Below are 18,429 nucleotides of genomic sequence, written 5' to 3'. Positions count from 1 at the left end.
TGGTAAACATTTCACAGGTATCTGGTATCTTGGTTTTGAGTGTTGAAGAGATTAACTTTCTTTTGGGACTGAGCCCTTTCCCTGGGAAGCTTTGATATTTAGCAAGGTTAGACCACAGCTATAGCACCAAGCAGAATTTTAAAAATTTAAAAAATTTAAAAATCATCCACATTACTTCCACTTCCAATTGCATTTTTTTACTTTCAGTTCAGTACCATCCAAATCATTACAATGATGTACGAATTCTGATCATATGATTTGAGGAAACATCCCCCCACATCCCATTTCCTTAGAGCTCAGGACCCTACAAAATGCTTTCATGAGAGTTAAGAAACACTTCTGCTATTAAGAAAGTCAAAGATGGCTCATGTCGTCTCAGCTTGCTGAGAAATCAGAAAGTTCTAAAGAAGGAAAAAAACCCCAAAAGTCATAAGATTCTCTTATTTATAGGCTCTGGAAGAGCACCAGTATCTAGCCATTCAAAATAAGGTTAACTTAACTTTACTCCATGTTCAGGATTTATTGTACTCCTGCTGCCTCTACCACCCAAACTTTTTAATTAAAATAGTCACACTGACCCAAAACTGCAAGCAATGTCACCAACATCAGTACATGACAAAAAACAAACCCAAACACCAGAACACAGAAACTCTCCAAGTGCCAGAAAACTATTCTTCCAGAGGCATTTCAGAAAGATATCAGTGGTTCCCACCCATATTTAACTGCCTGCACTTGCTGAGCAACACAGAAGGTATGTTAAAGATGTTTCTCTTCTCCTTCCCTTCCTCTGAAAGAGACAGATCTAGACAACAAGACAAGAATAATGTCGAAGATGTTATTTTTTTGGCCAAGCTTCCTTTGATAACTATACCCCCTTCCAGATTTTGTCAGTGTCCAGTAACATCTGGCATCTGCGTCAATAGAGATTTAAATCAACTGGTGCCTCATGTATGTGCAGGCCATATTAGGAATCATCTGCATGGACAAACTTTTTGCTGAAAATCCTCAAAACAGTACTGAGAATTTGTTCAGAATTAAATTATAGGTGGCAGAAGATGCCCAGATAATGTATGTCCTGAAGCTTTTGGCACTGTGGAAGTCCAACACTTCTTGTTCTCGGGGCCTGGTTTGGGCTGGGCACAGATGGACTGAACTTGTCCTTGCCAGCCTAACTCATCACCAAAGGCAGCAACAGGGCATACAGCAGGACAAGGGAGCAAAGACACAGGTGCTCACAAGCACTGGGAGCCAGGCAATAGGAAAAAAAAGATAGGTTAGTATCAGGTATATTGCAGTTGTACTGGCACCACACTGCTCTGGAACGTGACATCACAGCAGCGTCGCAACACCGCAGGCACCAGTAAGGTGGGCTGGGGCCGGGTTCTGTTCCTCTCCCATGCTGTTGTTTATTCCTCTGTGTGGGCTACCCATGCAAGCAGCAGAGGAAATGCTGCTGCCCCAATTCTTCTGACTTTTCCACTTTTCAGACGGATAAAAAACAAACTAGGGCCCCAAAGGTCCCAGAAACATTTCTGCAATTCTCACTGCTGTTAACAGTCTGGAACCCAAAGATTCACCAACCTGGGATATTAAGGAAGATTAAGTATTGGAATAGAGACTTAAAGCCAGTCAACAATTTTTATATGTGTATACTTGCAGACCTAACAAGTTTTCTTTCAGGTAGCATTCCAAAAAGGAGAAGCAGTGAAAGAAAACATACATGCTTGTATCTGAGCATACAGACAGAAGATGAACAAATTAATTACCCAGAACTCCTTCAACCTTCAAAGAAAGGTGACAAGAGGACAACAAAGTAAAATTGTCTGAATCACATACATCACTTCTGTATTCTGCTGGCAAACAAAATCTGTGGAAGTACACTAAATTCCTGTTTCAATTTTCCAGTCCTTGTGGGTGAAAGGGCATTCTATCAACTATTTATAGTTATGTAACAGTAAAGCAGAAGACAATCCATACTGCTCAAACACTTTCTAGAACAGTTTGGTTCCATCCTTAATACCACCATTTCCATCAGAAGGTGTACAGTCAAATTGAGTATTAGTTTTCACAACATACCATGGCAACACTGAATTTAATCTTACTTAAAAGTGACATGTTAAAACTGCAGAGCTCGGGTTCCTTTTAGTAGCAGTACTGTTGTATCACATTCCTTGTTTAAGAAAACACACAGCTTCCATCCCTCTACCACAAGAAAAACAAGTATGTCCAGTGAATCATAGCATTTTTTCCCCCCTGTGAGGAGTATTTATTTCAAGTCAGGAAAACAGAAGATCGTGGTCTAAAACTCAATAAAATTAAAGATCAGAACACCCCAGCAGAACAAATGCAGAATTACATTTCTATTCCCCGTATATAATGGATACTCACTTTCCAGAGCTGACCCCCTTCATATGATCTGTATAGATATAAATGTCTGGGAGGAATTTATTCAGGATGCTCCTTGCAGATTCCACCATTCTGTTTGCTATCTGTGGCGACACCCTGACAGAGTATCTACATTTCCAAGCTAAGGCACTCATGGTCACAGAAGAAATTTGAACCAGAGACTGACAGAAGTGGCCAAAAGGTCCCAATGCATTATTTCAGAAAACACGGGTTTGCCTGTACACCCATTCATGAACACTGACCTGTTCTTGACTTAGAGAAGGATATGTGTGGAAGTGCTTTCTACTGTCTTTACCCTGACAGACCTTGACATGAGGTACACCAAACACGTGCAGAACAGCTTATGAATCTTAAAAATGCCCTTCAGTAATTTCAATTTGCAGTTCAATCATCCTGTGCTTTCTTATGATGGAGAAAAGCATGGAATCACATATTGGTTTGTGTTGGAAGGGGACTCAAAAGATCATAAAGCTGCAACCTCCCTGCTATGGGCAGGAACACCCTTCACTAGCCCAGGTTGCCCAAAGCCCCATCCAACCTGGCCTTGAACACTACCAGAGAGAGGGCAGCCACAGCTTCTCTGGGCAGCCTGTGCCAGGGACTCATCAGCCTCACAGGGAAGAATTTCTTCCTAATATCTGATCTAAATCTACTCTCTTCTAGTTTAAACCCATTACCCCTTGTCCCATTACTACACTCCCTGATGAACAGTCCCTCTCCAGCTTTCCTGTAGGTTCCCTTCAGGTACTGGAAGGCTGCTATAAGGTCTCCCTGGAGCCTTCTCCTCTCCAGGCTGAACAACCCCAACCCTCTCAGCCTGTCTTCATAGGACATGCATGCTCTGCACGCTCTGTTCTTCATGTGTTATTAAATGATGGCGACAGGAGAAGTTCCACTGAATTACCACCAAGAAATACTGTCTATCAGGGAGAAGTTGTGGATATGAAACCAAAGGCTGGTGTTTTAGCACAGAAACCCTTGAATTTTGAAAGGCTAAAACCCACTACCTTCACTCCCCGCAACTGTTTTGCAGTGGTGTAAAGCTACCAAACTCACTGGCCCTCTAATCACTCAGCATCTGAAGGGAACACTTGCAGGAAAGAAGAAATTACTAACTTCCTGCTCATCCCAACCCACCTCCTCACAGCACACAAGAGACGAACTTTCTTTGTGCTCTTCTACTGAGATGCCACTTCAGTGATATTCCCAACAGGTCCTCAGATGTACAAAGGACACTGTGCTCCAAATTCCATCCCAACTATACTACAGACTCACGCTCTGCACTTCTGACCATCCATCTGCACTTACATGGACACTGCAATGCGGGGAAACACACTCTCAATCCTCCCAGCAGTCAGATAGGAATTTCCTTTTCTACAAATTTCTATTGCATTCTCTTGCTGGAGTATGTAAACCAAAAGCTTAAAGATCTTAAGGGCAAAATCAGTAAATAATAATGGCAAAACAGATTGTCCTGCAGTTGATGCAGTCAGTACTTCAGATGACTATAAAAGGTTGCTGCAGCACAAGCTCCCAAGCTGTGAGGAAGCAGATTTGCTCAGCTGAATCTTGAAGGAACAAAAAAACACGCATAGGAGACCTAAGCACTTATCCTTCCAGATGTTTTATTTTCTATGGGCTTGAAGGACTACTGAATGGCTAAACTGAGACTGCCTCTCACCAGGCTAAGTAAAGCCAAACCTTCACCCCTGAGAAAAACCCCAGGAACACCTAAAGGAAGGCTGAAGTTTAAAAACTTGCAGTTCACCAGCCGTACCCAAAGTGTCCCAGAATGGCACTGTGCACTGATGTCAATTTAGGAAGATGGCACTAAAGCCTGACCACCGCTTCCTCCTTCACCAAACAAGAAACAGATATAACTACTTGCTACAGGGGCCTAAGGAAATTACCTCCTTCATGGAAAGACCACCAAAAGCACAATGAGCTGCCTCCTTTTTATTCCAAAGCATATGGACCCAGAAAAGTTGCTCTGACTTGGCAGCGCTGCACTCATCCGAATGCCGCAGCTGGAAACAGAGGTCAATGCGTCCTGTTCTCACAGACAAGTATGATGGTATGCCATAAACAAAAAGGAGGAACAGCTGCAAGTCTGCACCTCTGGCAAGAAACCTGCCCCCATTCCTGCTTTGCTTTTGAGTAATCAAAGCCAGATCATGTTAGGGACTCTCACAATCACAAATTAAACTACAAGTTGGCCAATGCTCAAGAGAGAGCAGGAGCTCATGAAATACAGCTACAGCCTTCAACCTACCTTGCCTCTAAGAGGTTTCTGCCTTTTTTCTATGGTGACAGAAGGCTCATGACAGACACCAAATAAAACCACAAGAGAAAAATAAAGAAGAAAACCCCATACCCTAACTAGGTGTGCAATTCTGTTTGCAAAGAGTACTCCACAGCAGTACACTTTGCCCTTATTTTTGTGCAGAAGTAAAGCCTATTCCACTTCCATCTCAAATTATATTACTGAAGGCAAAGAGGAAACTAACTTCTCGTAACACAACAGAAAGCTCAGTTTACATGTGTGCAGTGAGGTGTAACTGAACCAAGATATAAGCTCCCATCTAACAGTCCGCTAGTCTCATTAAAAGCAAAGATGCTACCTATTCAGTGCATAACAAAACTACCTGTTACTACTAGATTTACACACGAGGCAAAAGTGCTTTTAGAGCTGCTACGTTATGTTATGGAAAGTATTTTAAATTTTTCTTTCTACTGAAAAGATTTTAAATAGTGCTGTTCAGTGTAGAATTTATTTGCCTGTGTACTGATGGTTTTTGCACACCAACATTCTGAAAAGAGTTTTGAGACATGCTCTTGAAAGCTAGTTGTGTGACCCCTCTGTGTCATGTCACCCTCTGCTATCTGGATACATGATCAGCAACTTCAGTGTACCTCTGCAACTTCAAGTTGGGAGTTATCTTCTTTTAAGGCAAACTCGTTTACACAAAGGAAAACAAACAAAAGGATACGCAGTTCCTCTGATGCGCTTGATTTTGCCAGGGTCTGTGAACTGAATAGGCTGCAAGACCTTTCTCACTGGGCAAGAAAACAGTATCTCTCCACCTGCCTTGGGAGGCATTCCTCTCCGGTTGATCTAGAAACAGTAACAGAGTAAAAAAAGCTGGTTAGTAATGAACATGAAGAACATATTTACACACTCAAAAGTGATAGCTTTCACTTCACATATAATCAAATCTTATCAGTAGCTGTGTTGTGTGAACTTAAGGTGATCCTGAAGGCAGAAATGGATTTTGCACCAAAGCTGTAAGCAAAAGTTGATTTCCCCACCCCGAGTAGAGCAGGGCATCGCTTCTCAATGATAAACAAAACAAAACCAACCAAGCAAAACCCCAACATCTTTACCAGGAATGCAACCTTGGCTTGACAGAGGTCTCCAATAGCAAATCTGTACTTCACTTCAGAAGAAAGTCTAGAAGTGTCTGATGCTCGGTATGTATCTATGCACATACTGGCATGAACTCTTTTACACAAACTGGCCTGGCCAGCCTGACCCTGTCCCACTGCCCTAGTCAGCGTCAGCACAGATGGGGATGGGGCATGGGTCAGGGGGTGGGTCTGGCTCAGGCAGCCCATTGCTGGGCTGTGGGGAGCTGGACACTGGCCCTGCTGCTGGGTCGTTGGAGCAGGGGCTGACAGTCCCAGGGTGATGACGTTGGGTCCTGAGACACGGGCAGGGCAGGGGGAGGCACCCAGCAGGGGTTTGGCAGAGCAAGCAAAGACTAGAAGAGTAGCTAGGGGCTTTCATACATTCTACATGAACATTCACCAAAAGGCTGTAGTTTCTTTCTTCGACTTAAAAAAAAATAAACCTATACTACATCCAGACTTACCAGGCCTGTGAAGAGTATTCAAAGTTTCCTTCCTGCATTTTTTAAAACAGAGGCAAAAGATTCTACTATTACTCAATAGCCAAAAGTGCAGGGCAGGGCAAACAAGTGGAAGGAGAAAACAATTAAATGAACTGAAGAGCAACAAGAAAGTAAAAAGGTTTCTTAGCCTTAATTCAAGAATGTAGGCAGCTAAGAAAAGTCACTACCTTCTCCCTGCTCTCTCCACTCACAGCCTTTGCAGCTCTCTCCTACCACGTCCTCAATCGCCATGTGGCTGGTAGGCCATTTAAAATATGTCAAGAGGCAACTTTAGAAATTAGCATAGCTAACTAGATAACTAGTTATCTGCTAGAGACAGACACCAGCAGCGAGCATGTAGCTCTGCAAAGCAGTGCAAAAGCATCATTCCAACATGTGGTAGGAAAAAAAAAGGAACAAATTGTCTTACCTTGATTTCCAGACTTTCACCATCAATTCCAAACTTCTTCAGTAAGGGTAGAGCTGTTGCCTTAAGGACATCAACCTACAGAACGCAGAATTTAAAAAGGAGACCCTTTATTGGAAATTATGTCAGTAATTTAAAAATCATTTTGTTACGAGGTGTCTAACAAAGATAAGGCTTCCCCACACCAGTTACTCTGTGGGAAGACATGGGAATGCAGCACAGAGAGCTTCAGCTACTCTTACAGACTACCACAGTATCTCATTGCTCAAAACATTTGCTAGAACGAATTACTGAAAGATGGAACGAATTTCATATTCAGGATTTCTTCCTCTGCCTGATTTTTACTCCTATTGTGGTTCAGCTAAATCAGCCCATTTGTTTCTCTGAACACAATAATTGAAAAAAACATATTCTTCTGTCATTGCTAAAAATTCCTACAGCTAAATAAACTAGGATTGCAAGAACCTCTGCATTTTGGAGCAGGCGACTTGGTAGGGAGAACTTCAACCTTCTGTCTGTCAAGAACTTCCTTCCATCTGAGAATGAGAAACAGAAGCTTCTAGGTGACCTTCTGTTAAATACTCAGAATTGGAAGTGAGTGACACATCATCCACGCACACCCTTTGAGACAGATGCTCACCAGACCCAGGTCTAAGCAGAGCTTTTCTTGCCATTGCTCCTCCTAATTGTGGACTGAAGACAACAGCAACTGCTGTCATCTTCTCTCTGCTGAAGCTTTAGCAGCATTGCCCAAGGTGATAGAAAGGATGTAGCAGTGCAATAGCAGAGTTACACAAGACAAGCAGCTTGACAGAAACAGGACCCGGACAGCATGACCAGAGAAGAACTAACTTCAGGTGAAGGAAACAGGCGTGCAGGAGACAGCAGTTGAGGAGGCAGAAAAAAACCACCCTTGTCCCATTCCTTCAGCCAGAACCCACAACTCTTTTGTTCCATTTTCTGTGCTTTGCAGAGTGCAAGCCACTGACAAAGTAGTAGCACACGCCTCACCTGTAAAGCTGTGAACAACCTGTTAGAGCCACCTGAGTAGCTGCTACAAGTGTACACTGTGGTTCTCATTCTTCGAATCCTCATGGCCAACGCACGTCCTTTCTTACAGAGGCACTTGGTGGTGTTTTAATGCTAGCATTGACACTTGGATCTTGTCATTAAAAAACCAACTCAACCAACAACTAAGTCAATGGTTATTTTTTTGTATTTGAATATTTTGTATTTTTTACAGCCAGGCTACCTCAATTTGACTCCTTTGCAGGATTCACTAATCCCACAAATTAGATTTTTAGTGCAAAACTTCACAAACATCTACGTGCACAGATGCAGACACTTGTGCCTACCACTGGCAGAAGTTCCAACAAACAGATCTGGTTCAAGTTAAAGTTACAAATTATTTCTCCCTCTTCTATATGAAATAAACCGTTATCAGTGGGGGAAGAAAAAGGGGGGGCGGGGGGGGAAATGCTTCTTTTGGTTTAGAAACTCCACTTATCTCCTCCTTCTCCACTTTTGCACTTCTTTGGAGCGAAGTCTGTATCTCTGGAGAAATCATGTTGTGCCAGCATTAGAAGCTGGATCATTTTTGAGTCTGGTTTATTTGTTTCCAAAGACTTCAAGACTTGTCATGGTTTTTAGTCCTCAGACAAATTCCAGGCATGATACTAATCAGGCACCAGACAGACACATAGCAAGAGACTGTCTCTATTCAAAATTTGCAGCATAAATAGAGAAGGTAATTGGCAGTATTTGAAGAAGTAGAAAAGACTGTTCTGTTTAGCAGACAAGTGGGAGTTCAGACAGGACAAGTACTTCAAAGTAAATCACAAGATGTTAGCAGAACTGAGACCTAAACCTGTATTTTCTAGTCTCTTGCTACACTCAGCCAGAAAACCACCTTTCAACTCCTCTTGAAGGGCAGTTATTCCATCTCCAGAACAGACAAGACAACACCAAGCTGCACCAAATCACATGCATCATACAATTGCGGAGATACCTCACCACAAATACAACTTAAGTTCCACAGACATTGCTTGGATGTTAAATAGTACAAATAAACACCTTTTCTTTTTAAAAAAACCTGCAATAACAAAAAAGAAGAAAAAACAAAACAAACCCCCAAAAAGTAAAAGAAAATTAAAAAAAAGAAATGTAACTTCTAGTGTTTTGCAAGCATGAGCTGACCTGCACAGCCATTGTCACTGCACTGAACAACATTTATCTCTGCCACACATACAGTTTTGTTTTGGGGATAAGGACCTAGACTTGGGGGGAAAAACAAACATTAGGAATGATTACTCTAAAACCAGGTTAGTACAGAGCAGAAACACGTTAATTAGAACAGCAACATATAGACAGGGAAAGGAAAATAAGAGCTATGTGTCATGGTTTTACCCCAGCTGAGAGCCGAGATCCACGCAGCTGCCTGCTCTTTAAAGGAAAAGAGGAGGGGGAGAAGGGGGGGGATGAGGCAAGGGAAGGGAAAAGGAAGGGGCAAATAACAACCCCAAAACCAAGAAACCAAGAGCCTGTGGGTTGGGATAAGGAGAGTTTACTAGAATAGCAGAAAGATACAATATAACAATGCTAACAGGACTTTAGAGCAAAAAATATATCAAGCTGTTGATACACAATGCAGTTTCTCACCGAACCCACAGCTCAGGCCGTGCCACCCAGAGCTGCCCCGGAAACCGACTGTTCCCCAAAAACCTGTGTGTCCTGGAGCCCCCCCACTCCTCCTCCCACCAGCCCCCCTTTATACTGAGCAGGACGTAATTGGCATGGAATACTCTCTTTGGCCAGTTTGGGTCACCTGTCCTGGATTCGTCCCCTCCTTTCTCCTGATTAGAGAAATACGAAGAACTGAGAAAGTCCTTGACTGTCTGACAGCAACTAAAACCATCAGGGTGTTATCAGCACTGCTCCCATTTTAACTCTCAAACACAGCATTCCATCCGCTGCTACAAAGGAAGTTAATTCCATCCTGACTGAAACCAGGACACTATGACTTGTGTGCCATCTCTACTCTCTTCAAAAAGGCCTTTACACAGACACCCCCTTAGGTACATATCTATAGAGAGAAACTTGAAACTAACTGAACCTGGCACCCCAGTTCCACATGGCTGGTCCCACAGCTATCCATGGTCAGGTCTCCACAGTGGTCACGAAGAAAAACATCAGACAGAAGTAGGCTACTAGTTAACAGAGTTCAGGCTGGTACTCCAAATCCCCATCTCTTCCCAACAAGCTCGAGCAAACGTTACCCCTCTCACTCATTTTGGATGCCTCACTCATGCACTTACCACCACAGCCCAACGTGGAGCAGTGCACACTGCCCCACATGCCAGTGGCTGCAGTAGTCTTAGAGACCAGCACCAGCCGTCTCAAGTTTTCCACCACATCCCACTGAAGGGCAGTTAATGTATATAAACATATGCTAACATTAACACACACTGAATTTATACTCCAGAAACTCAGCCTGACCTGTGCTTCACTGAAGTCAGCCTAAGCCTCTCCTTCCACATGCCATCCTTTAGATCCAGACAGCCTTCCTCTTGCCCTCATCACTTGCGCTCCCCCTGCAGCAGGAGACCTGCCATGCCCTTGTGTCCTGCCCACAAGGGGCTCTCTGGCAAAAAGCAAACCTCAAAGCCAAACCCAGCAAGGATACCCAACAGGGTATCTTCGGGGCTGTGCAAAAGCTGAGAGCTCAGTGCTGATAGTGGATTTCAGGAGGACCACTGTGTGCACCAACCTGCTCCCTGTTACCCTGAGGGAAAGGTCCCACTTCTGTGGCCGCACACACATGGCTGCTCCTTACCTCATGGATGCCTCCATAAGAGCATGCAGGAGGGTTACAGCTCTCTGCCATTTTGAGAATTAGCTGAACTGTCGTCTTAGGGAAGGCTCTGGAAATCATCTAAGGTATTAGAGTACACAGGGCTGTATGGCTGAAAGCAGAAGATATGGAGGGAGAATGGGCAAGACTGCCTTCTCCTTTCAAGCACAAAGGGAGCGCTACAACATCGCGTGTGTGTCCACGTGCATCTTGATATATGTTTTCTCACACAAGTATGTGGATTTGTGCATTTCTCTTCAGATGACAGATGTTGAATACACTCAAGCAAGGATATATCTGAGTTCATCTCGTTCCAAGATAAAGACATATGTTTACAAAACATGACATCCCTTTTACAAAACAATAAAAATTTCTCAAAGCAGATAAATGGGTGCCTTGCATATCTGTCCTAGTTTTGACAGGGATAGAGTTTATTTTCTTCTTAGCAGCTGGTGTAGCGCTGTGTTTTGGATTTAGGATGAGAATAATATTGAAACACACTGATCGTTTTAGTTGTTGCCAAGTAGTCAAGGAACTTCTCATACTGTCCTGCCAACAAGAAGGTGGGGGCCACCCAAGAAATTGGAAAGGGACACAACCAGGACAGTTTACCCAAACTGGCCTAAGGGGTATTTCATACCATATGATGTCATGTTCTGTATGTAACTAAGGGGTGGGCTGGTGAGCAGGGTAGCTCAGGGTCTTGTGGAGCATCAGCTGTGGGTGGTGAGAAAATGTGCTGTTCATCACTTGGTTTATTACCATTATCTTCCTTTTCTGTTCTATTAAACTGTCCCTAGCTCAACTCACAAGTTGATTTTTTTTTGGGGGGGGGATGGTGGGGGGTGTGTGTTCATTTTCAATTCTCTCCCCTACCCCACTGGGGTGAGGGGATAGGGGGAGCGAGTGACCAGCTGTGTGGTTGTTTTAGTTGCCTGCCAGGTTAACCCACAACACTACTGTACCTACTAAGTTGAGATAGAGAGGCTCTTACAGGAAAAGCAGCAGGGAAAATTCCATCCCCATTTTAAGCTACACATGGTATATTTACATAAACCAAGGCAAGCATTTCTCAGCCCTGTGAACTACTACACCTTCTAGCAACTTTCTGAAGAATCAGACTTACTGCGTATTTTTGATACTCTAATTTCATGGGTTTCACGTGACTTCTGTTTTCAATAGAAAGAGGATCTCACAGCAGCACTGGTATAACTATGTTCAGTATCAACCAGAAAAGAAAGATTCTGTCCTTGCTGCATTCGCATTTTAATGATAATTTCCTCTCTTTACAGTAAATATTTGTGTGGAGTGGGAAAAACAACCTGATTTCTAAGAGAAGAGGAGAAGCAAACCACATCACATTTAAGGGGAGTTTCCAGGCTATAAGACAGAAGCAGCACAGAATTGAAAGTTAAATGTGGATCACAAACTGCAGTTTGGAGTGTGAGGCAGAAAGGGAACAGTTTAACAGATGCCTGTTTGATTCGGAGAATTTGCTGGTAGATACTTCTGGATGAGAGGGATGATGAAGATGCAGCATGTTTCAGACACTTCTTACTAATCATTTTCACAAGGGAAAAACGTCCTCCTCTAGTGTTGAGAATTTATTACTTACCGAGGGATCTACTTGATCGTTTGTGACTCCCCTCAGGACAATCTTCAGCGGATGTTTCATGAAAGGTGCCAAGCAGAGCAGACTTTCCAAATAGTAGCCAATACTGCGACTGGGGCTGCAGTCATGTTCCAAAGAGCCTCCGTACAGAAGACCAGGCTGATAATACAAGGTGGTACCTGGGGAAGATGCCAGGGGAGCAGAGCAAAGGACACTGCTGTTAGCACACTGACTGTTGCTGCAGCTTAAAGGCACTTTGCAATGACGCATACAGGCAAACCGGAGACAAAACAATACACGAAAGATAGCATGTGCTATTTCTATGTCTGCAGCTAACACACAGTCAAAACATTTTAGTGCCTGTCTGTCCTGCACACCATTTCTCCTCCTTTCCCCTTCTCCCTAAAAATCAAGGCTGTCTTAGTAATCCTCAAAATGCTGATACAAGCAATTATTATCCTCCACAGCAGTTAAATCTTCATTGGGCCATCAGGTCATCACCATCTCGGCACATCTGGTGGTAGTTCATCTACTCCACTGACAAACATAATCCTTAAAATCCTTTTTTCTTTCTTTTTTATTTTTTCAAGGACAAGAACCAGATGCAATTTTTATGTGGAATGCTTCTCCCTCAAACCAACCCCTTTTCTGAGCATCAACCAACAGGCTCAGACTAGGCATGACTGAATTTTAATTCTTAAGCAATACAGTTACCTTAACTCTGCATTACAGTGTAGCACTGATCTTCCTGCATGCAATCAACTACTACACAAATTCTCAGCTTGGTTATTTCTGACCTTCTCAGTGAATGGTATCTGAACAATTAGCTTTGTCACAACAAAAGTTTGATTTTACTGCTGCAAGTGACAGAGCCCAGAAGACCAGAACATGGGAAGCAGAGAGAAAACCAATCTCACCTGTTTGGTTTATCTCAATCCGAGAGCCATTGGTCACTTTGTCTATCAGGCGAATGAAACTTGCTTCAAAATCTAAGGAGTAGAAGAAAGATAGAATTGTAAGTTCCTTAAGCTTATCTATGAAAAACACAAAAGAAACTTTGACACCATACTTGTACATTTTCCCTTTCCAGCCTTTCATGACAGTAAGGCTACCCTTGCTCTTCAACCTGCTGGAGCCCAAGTCCCATGAGGAGGTGCTGAGGGAATTGGGTCTTTTTAGTCTTAAGAAGAGGAGGCTGAGGGAAGACCTCCTTGTGAGGAGACCCTCACAAGGAGGGTGCAGAGAGGTGGGGGTCGGTCTCTTCTCTCAGGTAACACAAGGAAAGTGTCCTGGTTTTGGTCAGGATAGAGTTAATTTCATTTGTAACAGCAGATGAATGCTGTGTTTGGGAGTTAGAATGGGAGTAGTGCTGATAACACCCTGATGTTTCTAGTTGCTGTCAGACAGTCAAGGACTTTCTCAGCTCTTCATGAGAAAGGAGGGGCGAAGCCAAGACAGGTGACCCAACTGCCCAAAGAGAGTATTCCACGCCAGTTACGTCCTGCCCAGGATATCGGGGGCTGATGGGAGGAAGGCCTGGGGGCTCCAGGACGCGCGGTTCTTGGGGGACGGTCGGGTTCTGGGACGGCTCTGGGTGGCACGGCCTGAGTTGTGTGGTTTGGTGAGAAACTGCATTGGGTATCAACAGCTTCATATATTTTTGCTTTGAAGTCCTGTTAGCATTGTTATATTGTATCTTTCTGTTATCTTCGTAAACTATCCTTATCCCAACCCACGGGCCTCTTAATTTCTTGATTTTGGGGTTATTTGCCCCTTCCTCTTCCTTTTCCCTTCCCTTACCTCTTACCCCCCCCCCCCCTTTTCCCTTTTCCCTGCTCTTTTCCTTTAAGGAGCAGGCAGCTGCGTGGATCTTGGCCCTCAGCCGGGGTGAAACCACGACAGAAAGACAAGTCACTCTAAAAAGAGAGATGTCAATCTGAGCCTCGACACTTACAGGCATCTCAGGTCCGCTGAGATGCTTGCATATGTGACGTCAGCCTAGCCATACTCCTCTCCCCGGCACACAGGGAGCAATACAAGTTGACATGTCTGATGACAGTGGCCAGAGCCAAGCCCAAGATAAAACCTTTGAGAATTTAGTCTTTGTTCAGCACAAAGCAAAACATATAAGTTCTAGCACATGGGACCCTGTCTAATTAAGCGGGACAAACTAATAATAGCTTCCCATTATTCTCTGCAGAAGCCTTAGTTTAAAAGAAAGGGATGTTCTGATGTGAAGTGCTGTTGGGGCACAGCTGTTTCAAAAGGTACTTGCAGACTTCTAAGTTTTCCATTTCCAAAGCCATCACTGACATAAGGAGGCCGAGAGACACAAGTTTCCCCGTTGCTTATGTGCTTGCTTACTGTGTACACTCAGGTTATTTATGTGGGACTAGCTCCTCAGTTTCTGCTGTTCGTCAGGATCCTTCTCAGAGGCACGGGGAAAAAACAAACATATTTAACAAAAGGGGGGGGGGTGGGAAGGGAATATTCTAGTATTTGGGCATCTCAAGCTGGTACAGACTCAGTACCAAGGAGATATGTGAACACAGGCAGAGCTATCAACCCAGGTAGTCTGAAGGACCAACTGCACCCACGCTGCAGAACTTTCTTAGCAATAACCTTGTGTTACTTTTCAAACAGCAACCAGTTTTCCTCCTATGCGAGCTTCTAGGATGCAATTATACCTGAGCCACTGAACTACCTGTCGAAGTTACAGCTCACGACCATCGGCATAACGCGGCCGATGACCCAGGCAGGGACGGCGCTGGTCCTGCTCTCTGTGGCGGGCGGGTCAGAGCCACGCTCGGCATCTCATCCCGCTCCCCCACCCGCGGCGCCTCACGCCAGGCGCGGAGCCAGCCGAGCTGCCCGGCCAGCGGGCAGGGCCAGAGCCGCGTCCCACCGGGGCGGCTGAGGGCAGCACGACCGCCGGGCACCCGGTGCGGCGCGTTCCGGACGGCTCCGCGCTGGGGAACGCGCGTGACCTCGCGGAACGGCACCGCCGCCAGCGCCAGGTCTCTCCGGGCTTCCACAGGAGCGAGAAGGCTGGTAGGCGACAGCATCCCTGCTCGGGCCTTTTCCGCCGCCCCGCGCCGCTCCCACGCCTCCCCCTCCCAAAGCCGCGCCACCCACGTGTCCCAGCCCCACCCGAGACGGCACCCGCGACCAGCAACTCGCACCGGGCGTACGGGCCACCCGCGGGAGGCGGAGGCACGCAGCCGGGACCCGACCCCTCGGTGCGATCCGCCGGGAAGGCGCCGTGGCGCTGCCCCAACCCCCCGCAAGCCCCCCTACCGCAGCAAGAACCCCGCGCCGCGGCACCGTACCCCCCCTCCCGCCTCTTCCCCGGTGCCCCCGCTCACCGCGGAGGCCCGGGTCCTCCTCCTTGGCGCGGATCTTGCGGATTTTCAGCGGCCGCCCGCTGAGCGTGGACAACACCAGGCGCTGCCGCAGGAAGTTGCACCCTGCGTAGCTGAGGCACTGCGCCTCGCCCGCCATGCCGCTGCCCCCGCCGCGCCCACGTGGTGGGGAACAGGAAGCGCTGGGGCAGCGGCGGGTCAAAGGGCAAGGGGCGGCCCGGCGCGGGCAGGAACCAGCGCCGCTGCAGGCGTTTGGGGTGCTCGGCTCCGCCTCCGGCCGCGGCCGGGGCCGGGGGGTGCCGTGCCGTGCCGTGCCGTGCCGTGCCGTGCCGTGCCGTGCCGCGCCGGCCGCGGGGCTCTGCCGGCAGGTCGAGTCTGTCGCGACGCCGAGCCGCTGGGTCGGGTCAGAGCCGGGTGATAATTCCCGCCCGGGCTGCCGCTCTCCCTGCCCGCGGGGTTGCAGCCGCAGTTAGACGGGTCTCGCAGTTTCGGGTTTGGGGGTTTTTTCGGTTATCCGGAGCTCGGTGCCGGTGCGGCTGCCGCGGGCCCTCGCAGCCCCGCTTCTGCGGCAGGAGCCGGCGCACCCGTCGCTGCCCCGGGTGCACCAGGGCACGGACCCCGTGTCAGAACCGGCTAGCTTCTGGGGCCGCGTTCCTTCAGGCAGCCCTCTTCAGTGATTTATCCCTGTGCTGAGGGATACTGAGGAGAGGAACGAGTGGGATTTCCAGCCCTCAGGCCAGAATGCAGCATCTGGACGTGTGACATTTCATTGCATTAACCCTACGACTGAGGTGCTGTTGTCCCTGAAGAGTTAAAAGCACATCACAGGTTGGTGTCATCAGCCATAAACAGAAGGTGTCACCTAATTTTCTTTGGTAATAACAACACTTTTTTCCAGAGACTGAAACATTAATTTCACCGCGATAGGAAGTTAGGAGTCAAGATAAGGACGGGGAGAGATCATTCTGCAATCAGTGTCATGGGCAGAACAGACTCAACATGGAGTGAAAAAGAAAACTCATTTATGACACTACACTGCACAGCCAGTGACACCAGAGTCGGGTAATGAGAAGTGTGACCAGACCTTAAAGCACCTCCCCTCACCCCTCCCTTCGTAGCAGACTTCACTAGTCATTTCACTCTCTTCTTCCCCGCCCCACCTTACCCCGCACCCTCTGCATCTTGGCACAGGGAGGGGCAGGGAATTTGGGGGGGGGGGTTGTCAGTCAGTTTCTCATGAGTTGTTTTGCTTCTTAGCGAGGCATTCATTCCACACACCCTTCCCCTGCTGCACGGTGTGGTGCCACCCACAGGAGGCAGTCCCTGACCCTCTTCAGTGTGAGTCCTCTCCCACAGGGCTTCAGCTCTTCACCACCTGCCCCAGTGCGGTACACTGGGGTGCAGTCATACATCATGGAATGTCTCTCAGCCTCTTGGGCTCAGACTGCTCCAGCCTGGTCCCCCATGGGGTCACAAGCCCCGATCCCCCAGCAAACCTGCTCTGGCATGGGCCTCTCTGTATCTCTGTCCACAGGCTGCAGATCTGCTGCCTGGAGCTTGCTCCAACATGGGTCACAGTGTCTTCCTTAACTCTCCACTCACTCCAGCATGGGGTCTCTCTATAGGCTGCAGGTGGGGTCTCTGCTCCCCATCATCTTCCATGGGCTGCAGGAGGACAACCTGCTTCACCAAGGGTTTCTCCATGGGCTGTGGGGGAATCTCTCTCTGGCACCTGGAGGGTGTCCTCCCCAACCCCCCTTCACTGACCTTGATGTCTGCAGAGTTTTTTACATCTCACCCCCTTCTTAGTTAGCAAAACATCCAGTTTTGTTTTGTTTTGTTTCTCCTAAATCATAGAATCATGGAATTCTTTGGGTTGGAAAAGACCTCACAGATCATCTAGTTCCAACCACCCTGTCATGGCAGGGGGACACTCACTAGACCAGGTTGCCCAAATCCTTCCAGGGATGGGGCTTACCCAACCTCTCTGGGCAACCTGTTCCAGTGCCTCACCCCACTCATAGTAAAGAATTTCTTCCTAACATCTAACCTAAACCTATCCTCTTTCAGCCTAAAGACATTGCCTGTAGTCCTCCTGCTACACTTGCTGGTCTTCTCCCACTTCCCTGTAGGACCCCCTGAAGTATTGGTAGGCCACAATTAGGTTACCCTAGAGCCTTCTCTTCTCCAGACTGAACAAGCCCAACTCTCACTGCCTGTCTTCATAGGAGAGGTGCTCCAGCTCCTTGATCATCTTCACGGCCCTCCTCTGGGCTTGCTCCAACAGCTCTATTTCTTTCCTGTACTGGGGACCCCAGAGCTGGACGCAGCACTCCAGGTGAGGTCTCACAAGAGCAGAGTAGAGGGGCAGAATCACCTCCCTTGACCTACTGCCCACGCTGTTCTTGATGCAGCCCAGGACACGGCTGGCCTTCTGAGCTGCCCACGCACACTGCCAGCTCATGCTGAGCTTTTCATCGATCAGCACCCTGAAGTCCTTCTCCTCAGGGCTGCTCTCAATCCATTCTCCACTGAGCCTGTAGTTGGCTTGAGATTGCGCCAACCCACATGCAGGACCTTGCACTTTGCTTTGTTGATACTGTCCATCATCCTTCTCTTGTCCACCATCTCTGTTACTCCATCATAAAAGGCCACCAGATTTGTCAGGGATGATTTGCCCTTAGTGAAGCCATGCTGGCTGTCACCAATCACCTCCTTATTCTCCATGTTCCTGAGCACAGTTTCCACAAGGATGTGCTACATGATCTTAGCAGGTACAGAGGTGAGACTGACCAGTCTGTAGTTTCCTGGGTCCTCCTTTTTCCCCTTTTTAAAAATGGTGGTTACATGTCCCTTTTTCCAGTCAGTGGGGACTTCACCAG

At 46.8% G+C, this 18,429-nt stretch overlaps 1 protein-coding gene across 1 annotated transcript in view; it reads right to left on the bottom strand.

The window, feature by feature from the left end:
* RCL1 (RNA terminal phosphate cyclase like 1) overlaps positions 1–18,175 on the bottom strand; it is a gene marked incomplete at its 5' end in the record, with an annotated part of 29,852 nt that extends 11,677 nt beyond the window's left edge. The window contains 8 exons of the mRNA XM_084278390.1: positions 2,389–2,514; positions 5,397–5,521; positions 6,727–6,801; positions 12,189–12,364; positions 13,103–13,174; positions 15,551–15,729; positions 15,868–15,992; positions 18,116–18,175. Coding sequence (XP_084134516.1) covers positions 2,389–2,514; positions 5,397–5,521; positions 6,727–6,801; positions 12,189–12,364; positions 13,103–13,174; positions 15,551–15,729; positions 15,868–15,992; positions 18,116–18,175 — 938 coding nt within the window. The remainder of the gene's footprint in view (positions 1–2,388; positions 2,515–5,396; positions 5,522–6,726; positions 6,802–12,188; positions 12,365–13,102; positions 13,175–15,550; positions 15,730–15,867; positions 15,993–18,115) is intronic.
* Between the last annotated feature and the right edge of the window lie 254 nt (positions 18,176–18,429).

Source organism: Gallinula chloropus (assembly GCF_964237585.1).
Source record: "Gallinula chloropus genome assembly, chromosome: Z".
Lineage (NCBI taxonomy): Eukaryota > Metazoa > Chordata > Aves > Gruiformes > Rallidae > Gallinula > Gallinula chloropus.
The sequence above is the reverse complement of the archived record's forward strand: the minus strand, read 5'-3'. Positions and strand labels throughout refer to the sequence as shown.